Raw genomic sequence first — 26,029 nt, forward strand, 5'->3', positions numbered from 1 at the left:
GGCATATATGCTTATTAATATTAATTTACAGATGATTTTGCAGGAAGATTCCACAAGTGGCAGTATTCTGATTGGGCGTACAAGAGGCCGGACCTGAAGGAGAAGTTCATGTTATACCACACCTCAGGCACCGTCACCATCGCCGAAGGCGGACTGTACATGTTGTATGCTCAGGTTAGGACACTTTATATCACAAATAGTCAGTTATATACCTCATAGATACAGGCATACTTCACTTCAATACATTTTCTATGTTATGATGATATGTCACCATAAATATAAGTGAACTCTAAACACACCGCGATATGATTTATGATGAAAGTACACCCAGCTGTTTGTGTTATAGAAATCGTCTACAATAGATAATCCCTTCAAAATCTAAAATTCGTTAGGGACTATTTTTTCTAAGAATTCAATCCGCCGTTGTGTATATTTGTAATACAGACTATCTGTATAACAGGAATGTCGACAAAATCATTGAAAGTTTACCTACTCAGAATAGAATGGAAATATTGATTCGATACAAAGACTAGATATTGCAAATTGTCAACATAACAATGTAGATATATGTCATATGTTTTATGATTTGATTACTCTTATTAACGAACATATTGTTTTCTGATAAATGAAATGCAATTACATAAGTACGCTTTAGATTAACGGGCAATATTTCAGAAGTTAAATTTTCACTGATGATTTTACAATACATTTAGAAATTGTTACGTCAATATTTCTGAATAATTCGCTGGTGTTAAGATTTCGAAGATTTCATTGTAAACGCGTATAAAGCGATAATAAACCCTCTGTGTGAAAGTTATACAGTATAATGGTATAGGAATCACAGGGAAGTGGGGAGCAATTTGATCACAAGTGTCTTGGGTGTAGATAAGTAGATCTAATAACGAATCTGCATATTGTGTCAATATGTTTCATTTCAAAGGTAGATAACCCTTGTACCGAGAGTATGTTTGCCCTTCAGGTAACCCTAAAGGGGAGACCAGACCAAGGCTTCAAGGTGGTTGCTCGACATACCAACAACAGCGAGAACATTTTGATGAAATGCATGATGGACTATGTATCTGATGGCGAACAAGACGTACGAACTGATGGCAACATCACCTGTTCGTCGGTGGGAGTGTTTAGAATAGACGCCGGCGACAGTGTATTCCTAACACACTCAGACCATACTAATGTGAAAGCGGACTTTCGTGAAAATGCTTCATTCTTTGGATTTGTAAAACTAAGCTAGGTGAACTGGGAATTATTATATGTGGTAAGACGATCACAGCGTGCGATATAACATTGGACTGGGAATTGTTATATGTGGTAAGACGATCACAGCGTCTGATATAACATTGGACTGGGTATTATTATATGTGGTAAGACGATCACAGCGTGCGATATAACATTGGACTGGGAATTATTATATGTGGTAAGGCGATCACAGCGTGCGATATAACATTGGACTGGGAATTATTATATGTGGTAAGACGATCACAGCGTCCGATATAACATTGGACTGGGAATTATTATATGTGGTAAGACGATCACAGCGTGCGATATAACATTGGACTGGGGGTTATTATATGTGGTAAGACGATCACAGCGTGCGATATAACATTGGACTGGGAATTATTATATGTGGTAAGACAGTCACAGCGTGCGATATAACATTGGACTGGGAATTATTATATGTGGTAGGACGATCACAGCGTGCGATATAACATTGGACTGGGAATTATTATATGTGGTAAGACGATCACAGCGTCCGATGTATGCACCGAACATATGATTTATGTTACATACTGTTCTTATTTACAAAATTGGATAGTACTGGATAGTACGGTTGACAAGGAGAAAAGTTTACTTTGGTCTTGATATAATTTATCATTTATCAATTTGATGTTATACAATTCTTAAACTTGAAAACAATATAAAAAGTACACGCGTGCTGTAACCCGTATAGATACTTTAAAGTGAATAGTTGGGCAAAAAAAAAAAAAAAAGCAAGTATAAATGCGGTCAATGACCTTTCAAAAGTCCTTACATATCAAACGACAGTCAAGTTATGTTTATGTCGTCCAGTTTTGACCATTGAAATTATGGAAAAGTCCCCTGTAACGTTAGCACAGCTCTACAAATAAATTCGCCATACTCTTTGAAAGCGGGGGCTGTGTGGAAATGTCAACACGGACATAGCCAGTCGAGAGGACGTTTTAGCGTTTTAGTTTAAAAAATACCACCATCTTCATTGAAGTAATTTGGATTTCACATTATATAATAGTATTTATATAGTATTGAAGTTCATTTGCCAGTTTTGTAAATACTTTATCACAACGTTTTAAGCATTAAGTTAAATGCAAAATATACAATTGCAATTTGATATCATAAATGCAATTTTTGGATTGAATGCCCTTTTTGTTATTAAATGTTCTTAATATGAATCTAGTAACTGTTCTATTTTGTTGTTTGTAAAATTATTTGTTCATGTTGACAAACAAATATCCTTAAAGTTGTCGAAACTTTAGATGTCAGTGATTACTGATTCTATTTTATGGTGAGTTGGACATGTGCTATTTTATGGTGAGTTGGACATGTGCTATTTTATGGTGAGTTGGACATGTGCTATTTAATGGTGAGTTTGACATGTGGTATTTAATGGTGAATTGAGCATGTGCTATTTTATGGTGAGTTTGACATGTGCTATTTGATGGTGAGTTGGACATGTGCTATTTTATGGTGAATTGAGCATATGCTATTTTATTGTGAGTTGGACATGTGCTATTTTAAGTTTAATTGAGCTTGTGTTTTTTTATGGTGAGTTGGACATGTGCTATTTTATGGGGAGTTGGACATGTACTATTTTATGGTAAATTGAGCATGTGCTATTTTATGGTGAATTGAGCATGTGCTTTTTTATTGTGAGTTGAGCATGTGCTATTTTATGGTGAGTTGGGCATGTGCTATTTTATGGTGAGTTGGACATATGCTATTTTATGGTGAATTGAGCATGTGCTATTTTATGGTGAGTTGGACATGTGCTATTTTATGGTGAATTGAGCATGTGCTATTTTATGGTGAGTTGGACATGTGCTATTTTATTGTGAGTTGGACATGTGCTATTTTATGGTGAATTGAGCATGTGCTATTTTATGGTGAGTTGGACATGTGCTATTTTATGGTGAGTTGGACATGTGCTATTTTATGGTGAATTGAGCATGTGCTATGTTATGGTGAGTTGGACATGTGCTATTTTTTGGTGAGTTGAACATGTGCTATTTTTTGGTGAGTTGGACATGTGCTATTTTTGGTGAGTTGGACATGTGCTATTTTTGGTGAGTTGGACATGTGCTATTTTTTCAAATATAACAGTAGCATTATGGATATATTGTAACTCGAGAGCATGATATCATGAAACAGGTTTTTTTCTAATAGCCTCCATATTTCTATGTATATGTAATGTAGTCATGAACTTTTAGCTGTAACTTATTTTGTTGAAATAAATGTATGTACTGTAGTAGAATGGTAGAATTCTATAATGAGTTAGTGGGAATAAGATATCTAAGCTAACATAGCACACGGGAATATTGCTTGTTAAACATGGCCACACATAAAAGATTTCTGCATTGTCGAATATGTTCTTGCTCTAACTATGGATTACGAGTTTGTGTCGATCAGTACTGACAGTAGATTGGTGGTTATTCTCAGCATACTCAGACTTTTCTCTATCTCCTTTATACCGGCATGGCTGTTAACAGCACTATGACAATACGACAATCAGTGTAAAATATAAAGATAATAATTTACTCTTTTTAAGGAAGCCATTCAAGGATGATCAAAATAAGTATGGCATTTAAAGATTGAATCATGCTTTAATTCACACCGGTAAGGTAGGTGTACACTTAAAATAGGTCAACTTTTGTTTGTGTAGGTGATGTACCTAGAAGTCGGTCATTATCAGAGCGGTATTCTCTGTGACCTATTTAGAGTCACACTAATGTTAAAAGGGATAACTTAATCCAAACAATTTTATTATCCTTCTTATCGGTGATTCTTAGAATATCTTGGTGAAGATATGATTACTTGACATCAATAACAATTAAACGAAATCTAGACTTATATGTGATATTATCGCGGAGGACGAACATGAAGACCATATTAAGATTGACATTATACACAGTCTCAAGTGTCGGTCTCGGAAGTACAACAGCCACTTATGTATATAAATAGTATGACCATGACATTATTGAAAACTTGTGTTTGTGAGTAAACAATGTGCTCATGTTACATAAATACCCATACAAATTTACTATTTTTATCTTGCTCGATATGCATTAGCTTTTGGACGAGACTATTTATAAATATATGTAGAGTGTCTGATCACAGCTGTCGTAATTTCTAGTTTCCAACCTTTCTTACTTCACAAGCCTGAGAGAAAAAAAATCAACCAGCCATATTTCATTTGACTTTCACAGATGTATGTATTGTATGAAATGTCAATCACTGCCCTGACCTTAAGCTTACAGAAGAACTGTAACTATTTAGACATTGACAAATATATTTATACACTAACACAGGAACACATGAGAACTACAAACTCCTGGTCACATATACGTTTTACTGGAATCGAAAATGTACGTTCTTGGAAGCATGCCCTTTTAAGGATTTGTCTTGGCTTAGTTGCCCCGCCTATATGGCTCTAGACGCCGCCTTTTGCGCGAACGACAACACTATCGACACCCAGTGTTAGGAACCGTTTGCACATACACCTGGTTTCGAAACCGGGGATGGTATCCGTCAAATTCCGATAGGGGAATTCCGTAATTGGACCTTTTGCTGAAAATGGAGTGCAAAGTGCAAAAACATCCGGTCATTGTCTTCAGCCAAGAAGGCGTTTCATCTGAAAAGGATAAAAAATGCACCTCTTGCAGCCGTTGCGGCTCAAAGTTCTTAAACTGGACATACCTCTTTCTTTTTTTGGTATTGTTCCTTTCCAATATTTTTCTTCATTACAAGTGTATGACACTCTCAAATGAACTCTCAGAGTTGCAGACAAGAGAATCGTTACCTAGTGCAAGTTCATTTGTTGCATCCCCGCTTGATTCTGCACATTCTGATGTCCATCACAACAACGAGAGAAGCCTAACCAGGAGGGATTCCCGCCAGGTAAATAAGTGTTTGGAGATATATTCCAAATTAAAACCCCGACGATTGGATTAGCAAATACATCATTTATATAACACATGGAGACGAAGGTAGGATAAAATACCCACTTAAACAGCTGAGTCATTCATGCGTATGTACAATGTTGTTTGTCGTGCCATCGGTTATGTTCAGTTTAAGGTTAACGTTTCAATTAATGATAAATTTCTTAAAGGAACTGAAATATCTAAAAACATGCGATCACCATGATAACTGGCATACTAGGATTACAATGTCATAGATTAGGTTAGGTCTCTGGAGAGTTATCCTTAGACGGCTTTTATATTCACTTTACAATACGAGAGAAATGGATTATCTCGGTTAAACAAAATAAGATTGACTTATCTCGTGTAAAAGCATGAACTCTGTAAAATTAAAGATGAATTCGCTTATTTTATCATCATATCATTTTATATCATTTTTGTAAAATATCACTTGATGTATTTAATGAAATGTTTGTAAAAAGTCTTTTACATGATGGCTTTCAAATTCATATTCAACTGTTTGCGTTATTAGTCAACGGAACGATTAGTCAATAACGACTGTTATGTATTAGTAAATAAACATTTAAAAAATAAATGTCATCAAAATTTGGTTGAGCCTATCATACAGTAATATAGACATATCATTTCATATTTGTTAAACAAATTCATTTGAACATGAACAAATATTGAGTAGTTTTCGTTATAGTAGTCGGAAGTTACAAATGATTGCACACCGTGTTTTTTTCTTGAGCTTGATTAACGGTGTGATTTTATGGACAGAGTCGTTGAAATATTCGACCTTTGAGATGTTTATTGGCATAAGAAAACCAGAGGTTATATGAGGAATCGTCGACCTTTGGCCACCATCAGACTCCTAAGCCCTGTGGGTTCAATAAACAAAATCTTTCATAATCAGCATTATTTTTATAAAACATTTTTTTTTATTATTTCAAAATGACAATAAAAAAATTCATTTGGATTATATTTGAAATAAAATTTGAAAACGCGACAACGTATACAATACATTTCATATAATTCAATACATTTCTCAATGATTCAAATAGTTTCTTTCTGATATCTAGAATAATATGTAATTAAAGGGAGGTAATTCTGTGGAATTGTATTATGTGTCCACTAGTGATGTCCCTTATTTCTTATCTAATTAAGTACTAGATATATACCTCCGTTCTAAAATGTATAAATCTCTTTCTAGAGCGGTCATATCATATTTTTTTCTAATGACCGTTTTTTTTATCTTACAATGCTTCCTGATAATTTGATATAGGTAATATTACACAATCTAATATTATATCTGTATCATTTAAACATTTTACATGTACATTTTTAATATATGTGTACCTTTAAAGTAGGCACACTTATACCGTCATGTAAAATATCATCTATTGAATCTAGAAGGTATCGAGCTATTTAATCATTGAACTCGTTATTATTCCAACATGTAGACAATATCTCATTTGTTTTCAGTCGAGAAGGCGAAGAGGAAGAAGAGCAAGTAAGTAAAGTTTTGTGGACATAATTATCACCAGAGTTTGAGGGAAGCGGGTACAACGTTGTTACCAGTCTGTATATGTTCCTTATTCTCTTTATATATATAGACAAGGACTGACAACATGGGACAAGATGTGCATTTTAATGTTATTGCATTTTGAAAACTTTTAAGATGCATGGATCACCTTTCCGAAAAATTCAAGTCGAAGGATAAAGAATTTAAGAGTAGAGCGACTTTGAATGGGACAACGTGTACATTGATAAGTAACAGTCAACGATAATCGTAAGTGTAAAATGTATTACTAGGTCTGGGGAGCACGTGATAGATGGTAGTGGACACTTCACTCACACCTACCCCAGGGATAACCGAAAAATCATAATCTACATGTATATACAAATGGCCAATTTGTACATAGAAATCACAAAGCAGAACAAACATTAAAACATATTTATATATTGTACTATATTCTTCAAGATTCAAGATTGAAGATTTAAGATTTTTTTCAAGATTTATTTTTTCACTCAGACACGGTAACTGTGAGACAAGAGGTCCAATTTATAATGCAGTTTTAGTGCATGACAGGCACGTGTATATAGAGATATAAACATACAAAATGTAGTACATGAGATATACACATATACAATATAGAACATGGTATTTGTTTGCAATTATTATACATGTTTAGTATTAGAGACAAAAAAGTACAGTGTAGCATGCGTTTTTATAAGAGTAAAGACAATATTTGAATAAATGAACTAATATTAATCAAAAACTTCTTATTGGAAATTCTGAACATTCCTTCCATTTTAACTTTGCTTGGATTTTTGTGATGGAATAAACTTTAATCTTAGTTTTTTAACATTAGTATGAGTACATAAAAACAAATAATGAAATTCCTCTCCTATGCCCATATTACACAATGTACATATTCTATATTCCGTTACAACCCTCTCCATCTTCCGGTTTTTACCGGTAGTTTCATATTGGAAGTTTTAAATTTACATTTTTTAATCTTTGTTTTTCAGCCGTATAAAGTAATTTTTTAAACCAAAGTTGTGTTTAAATGTAGTATAAACATTTCCTCTAAATGATTTTTCTATATCACTTAACCAGTGCTGTATAAACTGATCTTTTAATTTTTGTTATACTTCGTTCTTTAAAAAGTTAATATTTGGTATACAACTTTTCGGATATAACCAGACGTGACTTAAACCGATATTATTAAAAGTATTTTTGATAAACATGATCCATTTGAATTGCATTTTTCCTGTTTCATGAAGTGAATACATCAATCTGTACATACGGCTTGATAATTTATTTTCATTACAAACCAACATATACATATATGTACCAAAATTTTACCATTCTTAATCTAGAAACAACTGTCATTTGATAGCTAAATCAACTTTGTCCAGTGACGACTCCTTGCACGACTCCCTGTACTTTACAATCCGATCAAAGTTAAGCATTATATCACACTGACGATCACTATAGATATGCGGTATTACAGCCATGTGATTCATTTCTAAATTTTTACAGTATGATATTTTGTGTTGAAAAACAGTTAATTTGTTAATTTGTTAATTTAATATATGGCATATTCCAGTCTCAATCAGAGCCTGGTTTTACGTCTACAGAGCACACCCGTAATTCGATGTAGAACTATAATGTTAAAACTGCATTATATCTGGACCAGACAACATGCTTTGAACAGTCGAATAACTGAATGTACGTGTACTTCTCACTAACATAAATCAAGTTTTGTTTTCACTATTTTCTTTGAGTGATTTCCATATTTTTCTCGACGGCATCTGGGCCCATTTTGTCAGTAGCATGTACAAAGATGAATGTTCATTTGTACAGTGTTATTATTGGCGGGGATTATAGTTCGCAGTGTCCTATAAAGGACTCGTTGGCGGAGGTAAAATTTCACCGTCAACCGTTTCCTAGATTTCAAAAATTCATCCGCTATTTTGTTTGTTATTAGATGTGTCATTATATTATAAGTATGACTCTAATCCGCGGAATTAAATGGTGAAGAAAACGAAGTCAAGCATCAGGTGACAAAATTAGGTCGTCCTGAAAACAGCTGCTTTACAGTATGATAGAGTTAACCAACCCAGTTTTATCTAGATTTATATAACACATGTGTTCTATTTCATCCCTATTTAGAATTTTCTGTACGAACTATTGTGTTATAAACCATTCCATCTGTTTATATTTGATCATCTATATTTCATTTTGGTTATCGTTTCAGCTTTGAACCACCTTGAATGTAAGTTGACAATTTGAAATTCACAAACATCAGATTTAGATTACTTAATTGAATTAATACCGTTTCATAATTCTGAATTTTGGTTAATATTTTCTTTTTTATACATGATAAATACTTAACAAATAAATCAAGATATTAGCTTTAGAACCATTTATACAAAGTGGATATTTATGTTAGTTTCTCCTCAGTTTCCATTGGTTCAATAAACCTCATGTTACTTTTGTTCTACGTAGATTCGACGGAACGGCATAGGCTAGCTATCAACAGTAAGTATACAAGTCTGGTCAACTTAAATAAAACAATCTCTCTACTTTATTAGGAAACAACAGTAAGTATACAAGTCTGGTCAACTTAAATAAAACAATCTCTCTACTTTATTAGGAAACAACAGTAAGTATACAAGTCTGGTTAACTTAAATAAAACAATCTCTCTACTTTATTAGGAAACAACACTAAGTATACAAGTCTGGTCAACTTAAATAAAACAATTTCTCTACTTTATTAGGAAACAACAGCAAGTATACAAGTCTGGTCAACTTACATAAAACAATCTCTCTACTTTATTACTTTATTAGGAAACAACAGTAAGTATACAAGTCTGGTTAACTTAAATAAAACAATCTCTCTACTTTATTAGGAAACAACAGTAAGTATACAAGTCTGGTTAACTTAAATAAAACAATCTCTCTACTTTATTAGGAAACAACAGTAAGTATACAAGTCTAGTTAACTTAAATAAAACAATCTCTCTACTTTATTAGGAAACAACAGTAAGTATACAAGTCTGGTCAACTTAAATAAAACAATCTCTCTACTTTATTAGGAAACAACAGTAAGTATACAAGTCTAGTTAACTTAAATAAAACAATCTCTCTACTTTATTAGGAAACAACAGTAAGTATACAAGTCTGGTTAACTTAAATAAAACGATCTCTCTACTTTATTAGGAAAACAACAGTAAGTATACAAGTCTGGTTATAATTAACTTAAATAAAACAATCTCTCTACTTTATTAGGAAACAACAGTACGCATACAAGTCTGGTTAACTTAAATAAAACAATCTCTCTACTTTATTAGGAAACAACAGTAAGTATACAAGTCTGGTTAACTTAAATAAAACAATCTCTCTACTTATTAGGAAACAACAGTAAGCATACAAGTCTGGTTAACTTAAATAAAACAATCTCTCTACTTTATTAGGAAACAACAGTAAGTATACAAGTCTGGTTAACTTAAATAAAACAATCTCTTTACTTTATTAGGAAACAACAGTAAGTATACAAGTCTGGTTAACTTAAATAAAACAATCTCTTTACTTTATTAGGAAACAACAGTAAGTATACAAGTCTGGTTAACTTAAATAAAACAATCTCTCTACTTTATTAGGAAACAACAGTAAGTATACAAGTCTGGTTAACTTAAATAAAACAATCTCTTTACTTTATTAGGAAACAACAGTAAGTATACAAGTCTGGTTAACTTAAATAAAACAATCTCTTACTTTATTAGGAAAACAACAGTAAGTATACAAGTCTGGTCAACTTAAATAAAACAATCTCTCTACTTTATTAGGAAACAACAGTAAGTATACAAGTCTGTTAACTTAAATAAAACAATCTCTCTACTTTATTAGGAAACAACAGTAAGCATAAAGTCTGGTTAACTTAAATAAAACAATCTCTCTACTTTATTAGGAAACAACAGTAAGATACAAGTCTGGTTAACTTAAATAAAACAATCTCTCTACTTTATTAGGAAACAACAGTAAGTATACAAGTCTGGTTAACTTAAATAGAACAATCTCTTTACTTTATTAGGAAACAACAGTAAGTATACAAGTCTGGTTAACTTAAATAAAACTAAATAAAACAATCTCTTTACTTTATTAGGAAACAACAGTAAGTATACAAGTCTGGTTAACTTAAATAAAACAATCTCTCTACTTTATTAGGAAACAACAGTAAGTATACAAGTCTGGTTAACTTAAATAAAACAATCTCTCTACTTTATTAGGAAACAACAGTAAGTATACAAGTCTGGTTAACTTAAATAAAACAATCTCTCTTTACTTTATTAGGAAACAACAGTAAGTATACAAGTCTGGTTAACTTAAATAAAACAATCTCTTTACTTTATTAGGAAACAACAGTAAGTATACAAGTCTGGTTCTGGTAACTTAAATAAAACAATCTCTCTACTTTATTAGGAAACAACAGTAAGTATACAAGTCTGGTTAACTTAAATAAAACAATCTCTCTACTTTATTAGGAAACAACAGTAAGTATACAAGTCTGGTTAACTTAAATAAAACAATCTCTCTACTTTATTAGGAAACAACAGTAAGTATACAAGTCTGGTTAACTTAAATAAAACAATCTCTCTACTTTATTAGGAAACAACAGTAAGTATACAAGTCTGGTTAACTTAAATAAAACAATCTCTCTACTTTATTAGGAAACAACAGTAAGTATACAAGTCTGGTTAACTTAAATAAAGAACAATCTCTTTACTTTATTAGGAAACAACAGTAAGTATACAAGTCTGGTTAACTTAAATAAAACAATCTCTTTACTTTATTAGGAAACAACAGTAAGTATACAAGTCTGGTCAACTTAAATAAAACAATCTCTCTACTTTATTAGGAAACAACAGTAAGTATACAAGTCTGGTTAACTTAAATAGAACAATCTCTCTACTTTATTAGGAAACAACAGTAAGTATACAAGTCTGGTTAACTTAAATAAAACAATCTCTTTACTTTATTAGGAAACAACAGTAAGTATACAAGTCTGGTTAACTTAAATAGAACAATCTCTCTACTTTATTAGGAAACAACAGTAAGTATACAAGTCTGGTTAACTTAAATAAAACAATCTCTCTACTTTATTAGGAAACAACAGTAAGTATACAAGTCTGGTTATAATTAACATAAATAGAACAATCTCTCTACTTTATTAGGAAACAACAGTAAGTTAAGTATACAAGTCTGGTTAACTTAAATAAAACAATCTCTCTACTTTATTAGGAAACAACAGTAAGTATACAAGTTGGTAAATAAACATCTCTTACTTTATTAGGAAACAACAGTAAGTATACAAGTCTGGTTAACTTAAATAAAACAATCTCTTTACTTTATTAGGAAACAACAGTAAGTATACAAGTCTGGTTAACTTAAATAAAACAATCTCTCTACTTTATTAGGAAACAACAGTAAGTATACAAGTCTGGTTAACTTAAATAAAACAATCTCTTTACTTTATTAGGAAACAACAGTAAGTATACAAGTCTGGTCAACTTAAATAAAACAATCTCTCTACTTTATTAGGAAACAACAGTAAGTATACAAGTCTGGTTAACTTAAATAGAACAATCTCTTTACTTTATTAGGAAACAACAGTAAGTATACAAGTCTGGTTAACTTAAATAAAACAATCTCTTTACTTTATTAGGAAACAACAGTAAGTATACAAGTCTGGTCAACTTAAATAAAACAATCTCTCTACTTTATTAGGAAACAACAGTAAGTATACAAGTCTGGTTAACTTAAATAGAACAATCTCTCTACTTTATTAGGAAACAACAGTAAGTATACAAGTCTGGTTAACTTAAATAGAACAATCTCTCTACTTTATTAGGAAACAACAGTAAGTATACAAGTCTGGTTAACTTAAATAGAACAATCTCTTTACTTTATTAGGAAACAACAGTAAGTATACAAGTCTGGTCAACTTAAATAAAACAATCTCTCTACTTTATTAGGAAACAACAGTAAGTATACAAGTCTGGTCAACTTAAATAAAACAATCTCTCTACTTTATTAGGAAACAACAGTAAGTATACAAGTCTGGTTAACTTAAATAAAACAATCTCTTTACTTTATTAGGAAACAACAGTAAGTATACAAGTCTGGTCAACTTAAATAAAACAATCTCTCTACTTTATTAGGAAACAACAGTAAGTATACAAGTCTGGTTAACTTTAAATAGAACAATCTCTCTACTTTATTAGGAAACAACAGTAAGTATACAAGTCTGGTCAACTTAAATAAAACAATCTCTCTACTTTATTAGGAAACAACAGTAAGTATACAAGTCTGGTCAACTTAAATAAAACAATCTCTCTACTTTATTAGGAAACAACAGTAAGTATACAAGTCTGGTTAACTTAAATAGAACAATCTCTCTACTTTATTAGGAAACAACAGTAAGTATACAAGTCTGGTACAAGTCTGGTTAACTTAAATAGAACAATCTCTCTACTTTATTAGGAAACAACAGTAAGTATACAAGTCTGGTCAACTTAAATAAAACAATCTCTCTACTTTATTAGGAAACAACAGTAAGTATACAAGTCTGGTTAACTTAAATAAAACAATCTCTCTACTTTATTAGGAAACAACAGTAAGTATACAAGTCTGGTTAACTTAAATAGAACAATCTCTCTACTTTATTAGGAAACAACAGTAAGTATACAAGTCTGGTCAACTTAAATAAAACAATCTCTCTACTTTATTAGGAAACAACAGTAAGTATACAAGTCTGGTTAAACTTAAATAGAACAATCTCTTTACTTTATTAGGAAACAACAGTAAGTATACAAGTCTGGTCAACTTAAATAGAACAATCTCTCTACTTTATTAGGAAACAACAGTAAGTATACAAGTCTGGTTAACTTAAATAAAACAATCTCTCTACTTTATTAGGAAACAACAGTAAGTATACAAGTCTGGTTAACTTAATAAAAAACAATCTCTCTACTTTATTAGGAAACAACAGTAAGTATACAAGTCTGGTAATAAATAGAACAATCCTCTACTTAGAAAACATAAGTATAAGTCTGGTTAACTTAAATAAACAATCTCTCTACTTTATTAGGAAACAACAGTAAGTATACAAGTCTGGTTAACTTAAATAAACAATCTCTCTACTTTATTAGGAAACAACAGTAAGTATACAAGTCTGGTACTTAAATAAACAATCTCTCTACTTTATTAGGAAACAACAGTAAGTATACAAGTCTGGTCAACTTAAATAGAACAATCTCTCTACTTTATTAGGAAACAACAGTAAGTATACAAGTCTGGTTATAATTAACTTAAATAAAACAATCTCTCTACTTTATTAGGAAACAACAGTAAGTATACAAGTCTGGTTAACTTAAATAAAACAATCTCTTTACTTTATTAGGAAACAACAGTAAGTATACAAGTCTGGTAACTTAAATAAAACAATCTCTCTACTTTATTAGGAAACAACAGTAAGTATACAAGTCTGGTAACTTAAATAAAACAATCTCTTTACTTTATTAGGAAACAACAGTAAGTATACAAGTCTATTAGAACAACTTAAATAAACAATCTCTCTACTTTATTAGGAAACAACAGTAAGTATACAAGTCTGGTTAACTTAAATAAAACAATCTCTCTACTTTATTAGGAAACAACAGTAAGTATACAAGTCTGGTAACTTAAATAATAAAACAATCTCTACTTTATTTATTAGGAAACAACAGTAAGTATACAAGTCTGGGTAACTTAAATAAAACAATCTCTCTACTTTATTAGGAAACAACAGTAAGTATACAAGTCTGGTTAACTTAAATAGAACAATCTCTTTACTTTATTAGGAAACAAAAATAAAACAATCTCTCTACTTTATTAGGAAACAACAGTAAGTATACAAGTCTGGTTAACTTAAATAAAACAATCTCTCTACTTTATTAGGAAACAACAGTAAGTATACAAGTCTGGTTATAATTAACTTAAATAGAACAATCTCTCTACTTTATTAGGAAACAACAGTAAGTATACAAGTCTGGTTAACTTAAATAGAACAATCTCTCTACTTTATTAGGAAACAACAGTAAGTATACAAGTCTGGTTAACTTAAATAGAACAATCTCTCTACTTTATTAGGAAACAACAGTAAGTATACAAGTCTGGTCAACTTAAATAGAACAATCTCTTTACTTTATTAGGAAACAACAGTAAGTATACAAGTCTGGTCAACTTAAATAGAACAATCTCTTTACTTTATTAGGAAACAACAGTAAGTATACAAGTCTGGTCAACTTAAATAGAACAATCTCTTTACTTTATTAGGAAACAACAGTAAGTATACAAGTCTGGTCAACTTAAATAGAACAATCTCTTTACTTTATTAGGAAACAACAGTAAGTATACAAGTCTGGTTAACTTAAATAAAACAATCTCTCTACTTTATTAGGAAACAACAGTAAGTATACAAGTCTGGTTAACTTAAATAAAACAATCTCTCTACTTTATTAGGAAACAACAGTAAGTATACAAGTCTGGTCAACTTAAATAAAACAATCTCTCTACTTTATTAGGAAACAACAGTAAGTATACAAGTCTGGTTAACTTAAATAAAACAATCTCTCTACTTTATTAGGAAACAACAGTAAGTATACAAGTCTGGTTAACTTAAATAAAACAATCTCTTTACTTTATTAGGAAACAACAGTAAGTATACAAGTCTGGTTAACTTAAAAACAATCTCCTACTTTATTAGGAAACAAAGTATACAAGTCTGGTAACTTAAATAAAACAATCTCTCTACTTTATTAGGAAACAACAGTAAGTATACAAGTCTGGTCAACTTAAATAAAACAATCTCTCTACTTTATTAGGAAACAACAGTAAGTATACAAGTCTGGTCAACTTAAATAAAACAATCTCTCTACTTTATTAGGAAACAACAGTAAGTATACAAGTCTGGTATAATAAAATTTATATAGAAACAACATAAGTATACAAGTCTGGTCATAAAACAATCTCTCTACTTTATTAGGAAACAACAGTAAATATACAAGTCTGGTCAACTTAAATAGAACAATCTCTCTACTTTATTAGGAAACAACAGTAAGTATACAAGTCTGGTCAACTTAAATAGAACATTCTCTCTACTATATTAGGAACTATCTGATGTCGGTTGATTCACTACACTGGCTGACTTTTCAAAAGAATAATTAATTTTTGTTTGTTTTCATACTAAATCCAACTCTCTGACTGGCAGATACTTTTTTTCATATACTATGAAGAAATAAATCCGAGAATGGCGCGAAAACCCGACGTTATCATGATGTCACAATAGAGACGTCAATGGAATCGTACGTTTAGATGTGATTTATGTTATCAAATAGTCTGAAAAATTAATTATAAGCATTGATGTAACTATTTTTAACTTCATTGGGTTATGAAATAAATTTTGTTTCATACCCCGATGAAGTTATAAAATAGTGACATCTATGCTTAAATACGTTAAAACTAAATTCAGTAAACTGAAGAAACAGAATCTGCAAGAAAATATAATTTCCTCTTCCAACTTTGTATTTTGTCCTTCACTTTCTTATCATTTGAACACTTTAAATACTATTATATTCGAATACCAAAACTACCAATTAGAATTATACGATGGTATAATTGAGCAGCTTTACTTTGTCAAAACTTTCTATAGTTGAATAAATACTGTGCACTATTGATATTAAATGTAAAATTAATGAATCTAGAATGAACTTGAAGTTGTTAACATAAGCATTGAACAACTTCGTGTTTCGTGTTATAGTAGCATGAAAGAGGATAATAGAAAAAAAAGATAAAGCGCTAATGTGCGTTATTTATTGTGTCGACATCCTCGTCTATGTTCGAGGATCATTACATAGACCCGAGTTTATTGTTTCATTATAGTGCAGTATTATTACTGATGTATAGTAATTAATTTATGTAATGGGGCATTTAAATATGTCATTATTGAATTCCTCTTTATTTAGAAATTATCAATCGGCCTGCCATACATATGAGAGGGTCCAGCAGTGACATCACTACTATACAGAATGAAATATTTGATAATGGAGGTATGTTACTTGCTATTATCATTATACATGTAAATTGCTGGGTAGTAAATCACCAGGATATTGAAATATGACAATAGAAAGCTCAGATCACGAATTGTTTTTTACTTAAATATTCATATGTTCCGCTTATCTATTACTGGCGTTCTACTTGAAAAAAGAAAGGTGATCAATTGTGTTAAAGCAATTTGGATCAAAGCTTTAGTCAGTAGCTTATGAACATACCTAATAGATTTCAGTGTCACTAAGAATTTATCATGAAATTTCGTAAAATAAACTGAAAAACTCATCTTTAGGAAAGCATTTTCATTCAAGTGCTCAATTAAATAGCATTGAAACACATTAATATAAGTTACAAAAGTCAGTGCTATTAATCGTTTATGGTAGTATAAAGACATGTTCTGTTCACAATAATGTAATAGAGAGAAAACCTTGTAAGATATACGTATAAGTTGTTTAGGAAAATATCTTGACCAACGAATGGTTCTAAGAAAACAAGTACTGAATTTTATGTAGACCCGTAGATATGGGATAATATACATCTGAATCCTAGAATGTTATACATAAAAAATAAAATATAAAATAATAATTCAATAAATAAAATACACATAATGAATAACTTATTGAAAATCACGTGTCCTTGATATTTACTTTGGTACCTGATTTTTTAATTTGGTATCTTTGATATTTAAGCTTTTACTTCACGTGTAACTTTTCATATTTTGAAGAGAGAGGAAACATTTTCCAATGGCAACATCGCGATCCGAATTATCCGAATCCGTCCTTCCGGTACATACACAATGCACAGGACAGTACAGTGATTGTGGCCATTATAATTACCAACCCGGGTTTGTACCTCGTATACAGCCAGGTCATTATCCAAGGCCCTGAACGAGAGTAAGTACAGCAAAACACTTATATCACAGTGTGTACGGATACTTATATCACAGTGTGTACGGATACTTATATCACAGTGTGTACGGATATTTATATCATAGTGTGTACGGATACTTATATCACAGTGTGTACGGATACTTATATCACAGTGTGTACGGATACTTATATCACAGTGTGTACGGATACTTATATCACAGTGTGTACGGATACTTATATCACAGTGTGTACGGATACTTATATCATAGTGTGTACGGATATTTATATCACAGTGTGTACGGATACTTATATCATAGTGTGTACGGATACTTATATCATAGTGTGTACGGATACTTATATCACAGTGTGTACGGATACTTATATCATAGTGTGTACGGATACTTATATCACAGTGTGTACAGATACTTATATCACAGTTTGTGAGGATACTTATATCATAGTGTGTACGGATACTTATATCAGAGTGTGTACGGATACTTATATCACAGTGTGTACGGATACTTATATCACAGTGTGTACAGATACTTATATCAAAGTGTGTACGGATACTTATATCACAGTGTGTACAGATACTTATATCAAAGTGTTCACGGATACTTATATCACAGTGTGTACGGATACTTATATCACGTGTGTACGGATACTTATATCACAGTGTGTACGGATACTTATATCACAGTTTGTACGGATACTTATATCACAGTGTGTACGGATACTTATATCACAGTGTGTACGGATACTTATATCACAGTGTGTACGGATACTTATATCACAGTGTGTACGGATACTTATATCAGTGTGTACGGATACTTATATCACAGTGTGTACGGATACTTATATCATAGTGTGTACGGATACTTATATCACAGTGTGTACGGATACTTATATCACAGTGTGTACGGATACTTATATCACAGTGTGTACGGATACTTATATCACAGTGTGTACGGATACTTATATCACAGTGTGTACAGATACTTATATCACAGTGTGTACGGATACTTATATCACAGTGTGTACGGATACTTATATCACAGTGTGTACAGATACTTATATCAAAGTGTGTACGGATACTTATATCACAGTGTGTACAGATACTTATATCAAAGTGTTCACGGATAACAGTGTGTACAGATACTTATATCAAAGTGTTCACGGATACTTATATCACAGTGTGTACGGATACTTATATCACGTGTGTACGGATACTTATATCACAGTGTGTACGGATACTTATATCACAGTTTGTACGGATACTTATATCACAGTGTGTACGGATACTTATATCATAGTGTGTACGGATACTTATATCATAGTGTGTACGGATGCTTATATCATAGTGTTCACGGATACTTATATCACAGTGTGTACGGATACTTATATCACAGTTTGTACGGATACTTATATCACAGTGTGTACGGATACTTATATCATAGTGTGTACGGATACTTATATCATAGTGTGTACGGATGCTTATATCATAGTGTGTACGGATACTTATATCATAGTGTGCACGGATACTTATATCACAGTGTGTACGGATACTTATATCATAGTGTGTACGGATACTTACATCACAGTGTGTACGGATACTTATATCACAGTGTGTACAGATACTTATATCACAGTGTGTACGGATACTTATATCACAGTGTGTACGGATACTTATATCATAGTGTTCACAGGTACTTATATCACAGTGTGCACAGATACTTATATCACAGTGTGTACGGATACTTGAATCACAGTGTGTACGGATACTTATATCACAATGTGTACGGATACTTATATCACAGTGTGTACGGATACTTATATCACAGTGTTCACAGGTACTTATATCACAGTGTGCACATATACTTATATCACAGTGTGTACGGATACTTATATCACAGTGTGTACGGATACTTATATCACAGTGTACACAGATACTTATATCATAGTGTGTACGGATACTTATATCACAGTGTGTACAGATACTTATATCACAGTGTGTACGGATACTTATATCACAGTGTGTACAGATACTTATATCAAAGTGTGTACGGATACTTATATCACAGTGTGTACAGATACTTATTACAGAGTGTGTACAGATACTTATATCACAGTGTACACAGATACTTATATCATAGTGTGTACGGATACTTATATCACAGTGTGTACAGATACTTATATCACAGTGTGTACGGATACTTATATCACAGTGTGTACGGATACTTATATCACAGTGTGCACAGATACTTATATCACATTGTGTACACATATTTATATCACTGTGTGTACGGATACTTGAATCACAGTGTGTACGGATACGTATATCACAATGTGTACGGATACTTTTATCATAGTGTGTACGGATACTTATATCACAGTGTGTACGGATACTTTTATCATAGTGTGTACGGATACTTATATCACGGTGTGTACGGATATTTATATCACACTGTGTACGGATACTTATATTACAGTGTGTACGGATACTTATATCATAGTGTGCACGGATACTTATATCACAGTGTGTACGGATACTTATATCACAGTTTGTACGGATACTTATATCACAGTGTGTACGGATACTTATATCATAGTGTGCACGGATACTTATATCATAGTGTGTACGGATGCTTATATCATAGTGTGTACGGATACTTATATCATAGTGTGTACGGATGCTTATATCATAGTGTGTACGGATACTTATATCATAGTGTGCACGGATACTTATATCACAGTGTGTACGGATACTTATATCATAGTGTGCACGGATACTTATATCATAGTGTGTACGGATACTTATGTCATAGTGTGTACGGATACTTATATCACAGTGTGTACGGATACTTATATCACAGTTTGTACGGATACTTATATCATAGTATGCACGGATACTTATATCATAGTGTGTACGGATACTTATATCATAGTATGCACGGTTACTTATATCATAGTGTGTACGGATACTTACATTATAGTGTGCACGGATACTTATATCATAGTGTGTACTGAAATACTTATGTGCAATTTTTATAAGTAAGTGAGTTTATATTGAGGATCTGCACTTCAGGCATGCATTTGTTGAATAGATGGCGATTTTATTCGGTCTGTGCTCATTAGGGAATCGTGACCTGGGGATGTAGCGTGTACTTTTCCGACTAACGATTTTTACACGAATCCTCGTAATTCAACTTTCGATATGAAATAAAATTCGCCCATAATCCCATCATATCATATACCATAGTGACCAGTAAGGAATTGTCTTCAATGTAAGCTAAAATATATATTCAGATCGGTTGATTGTTGTGGTGTTCATTTTAAAACTAATTACCCCATTTTCTGGAAATGGGATACAGGGCTAAGTAAACAACCTTTCAGTATTTTTAGTATTTTTTTTTTGCGCGCATCGTAAACCTGTGCTACAACATGTAGATCTAGATCTACATCCTATTTGTATTTTTAACATCTTTTGTTGTACACAAATGGATAAGATATGTCTGGACAACATCAGTTTTTGAGTTGGATAAGTTTAACCAAAACGACCTAGCACGACAATGCATTTTTGTTCACCTCGGGGACAGACAAACCCTGTACGTTATATACTGTGAAACGGCGAGAGTAGGCCTTACATACACAATGTACGTTTGTGTGTTTCGAAATATCAATGAAACGGAATCTGAAAATCTCCAAAATCCGGAAATAATGACATGTAACCTTTTAAACATTCGTGTATTCAAGTAATTTCAAACGTGAACTGATTAAGTAAAACTAAAGTGATCACAAAATTGAAGAATCTCTGTTAGTCACACCTCCTTGACACAGTCGGTTTGAATCGGACGCCGCGTCACAACTCCGTTAAATATCCTGCCATGTTATGAATTGTGTAAGCGTGTGTAATCATACGAAGCAAAAGTTAAAACCAAACTGCTTTGCACCATGGTGTTTTAACAACAGATAAATAAAACAATATAGTTTCATACCGGGAAAACCCCAGATATATGCTTCATCAGACGGAACTCATTTTATTTGTATGTTCATTGATAAATTGGCGGGAATTTCCTCAACTTCGAGTTGCTGTTCCAAATGCCTGTCGGAACCAAACGATATAATTCAATCTTAGCCTTATAAATGCCATAAACACTATTAAGGGTAAATTTTAAGCTATGAAAATGATAGTTAAGACTGTAAATATAAGGATCAAAGTCTCTTTCTGGTGGTTCTATCGAAGGATAAAGTTGAATAGGGTATCAATATTTGTTTCATGGACCGCTTCGCGATCCATTCGAAATTTCGCTATCCTACTCAACTTTATCATTCGATAGAACCACCAGAAAGAGACTTTAATCCTTAAATATGACAGAATGTTGTATTTCTATAGATATTCTACATTGACTGTATTGTCTCCTACTGAATGTTGACTTGATTTGTTTCGAGTATAGACTCTGAAAAATAATTATAGTATTACAATCCAATATATTTCTGTTTGTGATGCTATAAAATTGGTTTTGTTGTTATACAGATATGATCCTGCATATGGATTAGAAACAATTCGAAGACCACCATTTCAGGAACCTGAGGTACTTCTCAAATCACATGTTACTCAAGATGGCCGGTAAGTGTTCCCTACTTCTCATTTGGTTAAGTATAGCGCCATTCCCGCACCAAATTAATAAAGATCACTTGATGAATTGAATGTTAATATGAGTAGATAAACAGATAAAATGTTTAAGATTTGATGAAACAGTGTACTTTTAACTGTTATATTGTTCGTGGTAGTAAAATATTGATACAATGTTTGTGGCAGTAAAATATTGATACAATGTTTGTGGTAGTAAAATATTGATACAATGATTGTGGCAGTAAAATATTGATACAATGTTAGTGGTAGTAAAATACTGATATAATGTTAGTGGTAGTAAAATATTGTAAAATGTTTGTGGTAGTAAAATATTGATACAATGTTGGTGGTAGTAAAATATTGATAAAATGTTAGTGGTAGTAAAATTTTGATACAATGTTTGTGGTAATAAAATATTGATACAATGTTTGTGGTAGTAAAATATTGATACAATGTTTGTGGTAGTAAAATATTGATACAATGTTTGTGGTAGTAAAATATTGATACAATGTTTGTGGTAGTAAAATATTGATACAATGTTGGTGGTAGTTAAATATTGATACAATGTTTGTGGTAGTGAAATATTGATACAATGTTGGTGGTAGTAAAATATTGATACAATGTTGGTGGTAGTAAAATATTGATATAATGTTAGTGGTAGTAAAATATTGTAAAATGTTTGTGGTAGTAAAATATTGTAAAATGTTTGTGGTAGTAAAATATTGATACAATGTTTGTGGTAGTAAAATGTTGATACAATGTTTGTGGTAGTAAAATGTTGATACAATATTGGAAGTAAAATATTGATACAATGTTGGTGGTAGTAAAATATTGATACAATATTATATAACTGTCATTGAGATAGTATGATATTTATATCATATTAAATTACTGTTGTAGTGGGGGTACCTATCCCAACATTGTCGGTTACAATGGAAGAAGACCTATGGATTTTATCAATCAGATGGGTATGTTTGAGCTGGAATGTGAAGATACCATTTACATCAGGAAACCCAGCCAGTCGTCGGGAGGACATTATCCAAGGCTTCCGGAACAGACATATTTCGGCCTCGAACTCATCAAACCTAAATACAACTATCTTGAACATCTGAATGGCTGTTAGTTTCTTTCATCCAGTGGAAATATCATAGACAAACCACCATCATCTTTTCCCGTAAAAACATAACAGAGTTGATTTCCTATAACACATGAGAAAGTTTACCAGAAAGCAGGTAAAATTACCTAATAATCACATTATTCTCCAATTGCATTTTAGTATATTGTTATATTATGGATGCAAAATTATCAAGTACATTCACCTGAAAATCAGGCCATTATTAGTATTTTTTTTATAACAGATGTTACACCGCTGACAAATGGTATTTTCTCTATCGAAACAGTAACAGACGTAACAGTTACTTACTTTACACTACGACAACCATTGAAAAGTTTAAGCTGCTTCTTTTTTCACTTCAAGATAAAACTATTGAAAAGAATTAATTGCATCCCTAACAAGTAAAAATCGCACTATGTCTTATATTGAATGGAGTAATAATTGCGTATTATGAAAAGCAAAATCAATTATTTATATATTATTTTTTCGTGTTAATTAGGCATTATGTTTTCACGATTAAACAACATTAGTTATTGTTTAAATGATGAGTATAGTTTATGCTCTGTCGGCGGTGGAGCATCTTTAAGACAAACTTGTGAGTAGATGTGTTCTAGTGTACAAGGTAGATTCTATGGAAGAGCTCATACATAAACCATTTCAACATCTCATTCAATAGTCCCTTCTTTAATCTGCACATGTATAAAAAGGGCTAAGTGTTTCCGATAGAATATATTTGCAATATTTTAGAATTCTGGACCATTTTTTAATGTTTTGTGGAATACTTATAGTCTGATATTTCTATGTTACCGGTTTATATATCTTCTCCATATAACATTGGTCTTGTTGATGACACTTTTGTTATATTTAAATACTCACGCGTTTTTAACAATTGTAATAAATTAAGGCCTGTAAGAATAAAAAAACGAGATAAATATTTTGTTAAGATTATTATTATCATCAAGTTGACTTTGTCACATGTTTAATTTTGTTAATCATTGCTACAGACGATCAATTGGCATTAACAATGTTAGAACTAATGTGACAAATATTGAACTCGAGTTATCTCCCCTGCTATGTTCATGATAAATTTGTCTCCTCGTTTACATTCACTCATGTCACGATAAAAAATGCTTTGTTTGACAAACATAAATTGGTTTAACTTGTCATATACTGTTATTGTCTCAACCTATAGCAATTGTAAATCGTCATCTTTGTCTTAATTCTGATGATAAATGAATTTAAACTCACAATGATAATGATAATTTTATATCATGTGTACATATATTCAGCAAACCTTATAAATAGTATTTGAAAGTGTCGAATTCTGATTTAAAAATATTTGTGTGAGGGCTATGTTGTTTAAGACACTTCTGACTACAAATGGCAACTGCATGATCATACATGTTTATATTTTCACATATTCACGGTACTGATAAACGTTTACGTAATTAAACATATTTTATAAGATATAGTTAAATAACTTGGCCTAGATAAATATCAGATACTTTAGTAACTTAATTAACAAATTCTTTTAATTGATAAATCAGTTATAGTAAATGTCCATATTCAAGTGGTAATTTACGTTCACTTATCCTTTATACGTGTAGCTGTACAAGAAAATTGTAAGTGATGGTACGACAAGTACATGTAGCTGTACAAGAGGATTGTAAGTGATGGTACTGCAAGTACATGTAGCTGTACAAGAGGATTGTAAGTGATTGTATGGCAAGTACATGTAGCTGCATAGGAAAATTGTAAGTGATGGTACGACAAGTACATGTAGCTGTTCAGGAAAATTGTAAGTGATGGAACGGCAAGTACATGTAGCTGTACAGGAAAATTGTAAGTGATTGTACGGCAAGTACGTGTAGCTGTACAGGAAAATTGTAAGTGATTGTACGACAAGTACATGTAGCTGTACAGGAAAATTGTAAGTGATTGTACGGCAAGTACGTGTAGCTGTACAGGAAATTGTAAGTGATGGTACGACAAGTACATGTAGCTGTACAGGAAAATTGTAAGTGATTGTACGGCAAGTACGTGTAGCTGTACAAGAGGATTGTAAGTGATGGTACGGCAAGTACATATAGCTGTACAAGAGGATTGTAAGTGATGGTACGGCAAGTACGTGTAGCTGTACAAGAAGATTGTAAGTGATGGTACGGCAAGTACGTGTAGCTGTACAAGAGGATTGTAAGTGATGTTACGGCAAATACATGTAGCTGTACAGGAAAATTGTAAGTGATGGTACGACAAGTACATGTAGCTGTACAGGAAAATTGTAAGTGATGGTACGGCAAGTACATGTAGCTGTACAGGAAAATTGTAAGTGATGGTACGGCAAGTACATGTAGCTGTACAAGAGGATATGTACAAGAGGATGTAAGTGATTGTATGACAAGTACATGTAGCTGCATAGGAAAATTGTAAGTGATGGTACGACAAGTACATGTAGCTGTACAGGAAAATTGTAAGTGATTGTACGGCAAATACATGTAGCTGTACAGGAAAATTGTAAGTGATGGTACGACAAGTACATGTAGCTGTACAAGAGGATTGTAAGTGATT

At 32.0% G+C, this 26,029-nt stretch overlaps 2 protein-coding genes across 17 annotated transcripts in view; both read left to right on the forward strand.

The window, feature by feature from the left end:
* The window catches only part of LOC138308199 (uncharacterized), a 17,512-nt gene extending 13,995 nt beyond the window's left edge, over positions 1-3,517 (forward strand). For 10 of the 16 annotated variants that reach the window (XM_069249160.1, XM_069249162.1, XM_069249163.1 and 7 more), the window contains 2 exons: positions 32-174; positions 980-3,517. In XM_069249160.1, the coding sequence (XP_069105261.1) occupies positions 32-174; positions 980-1,249 (413 nt within the window). In that variant the 3' untranslated portion in view covers positions 1,250-3,517. The remainder of the gene's footprint in view (positions 1-31; positions 175-979) is intronic. The other 6 variants (XM_069249152.1, XM_069249151.1, XM_069249157.1 and 3 more) reach the window with 1 other exon arrangement.
* Positions 3,518-3,777: 260 nt separating this feature from the next.
* Positions 3,778-25,826, forward strand: LOC138308207 (uncharacterized). The gene is made up of 8 exons (XM_069249174.1): positions 3,778-5,166; positions 6,672-6,699; positions 8,954-8,971; positions 9,205-9,237; positions 16,761-16,844; positions 17,570-17,738; positions 22,249-22,341; positions 23,248-25,826. The coding sequence occupies exons 1-8, from the start codon at positions 4,843-4,845 to the stop codon at positions 23,468-23,470; spliced, it is 972 nt and encodes a 323-aa protein (XP_069105275.1). The 5' UTR covers positions 3,778-4,842; the 3' UTR covers positions 23,471-25,826.
* Positions 25,827-26,029: the final 203 nt, after the last annotated feature.

Source organism: Argopecten irradians, chromosome 14 (assembly GCF_041381155.1).
Source record: "Argopecten irradians isolate NY chromosome 14, Ai_NY, whole genome shotgun sequence".
In the NCBI taxonomy this organism is placed as follows: Eukaryota; Metazoa; Mollusca; class Bivalvia; order Pectinida; family Pectinidae; genus Argopecten; species Argopecten irradians.

Bases quoted from the DNA above. Each gene is read 5' to 3' on its own strand.
- LOC138308207 (XM_069249174.1), top strand. From the start codon at position 4,843: ATGGAGTGCAAAGTGCAAAAACATCCGGTCATTGTCTTCAGCCAAGAA. The intron at 5,167-6,671 runs GTAAATAAGTGT...ATTTGTTTTCAG, and splicing joins CCAGGAGGGATTCCCGCCAG to TCGAGAAGGCGAAGAGGAAG. The intron at 9,238-16,760 runs GTAAGTATACAA...CTCTTTATTTAG, and splicing joins GCATAGGCTAGCTATCAACA to AAATTATCAATCGGCCTGCC.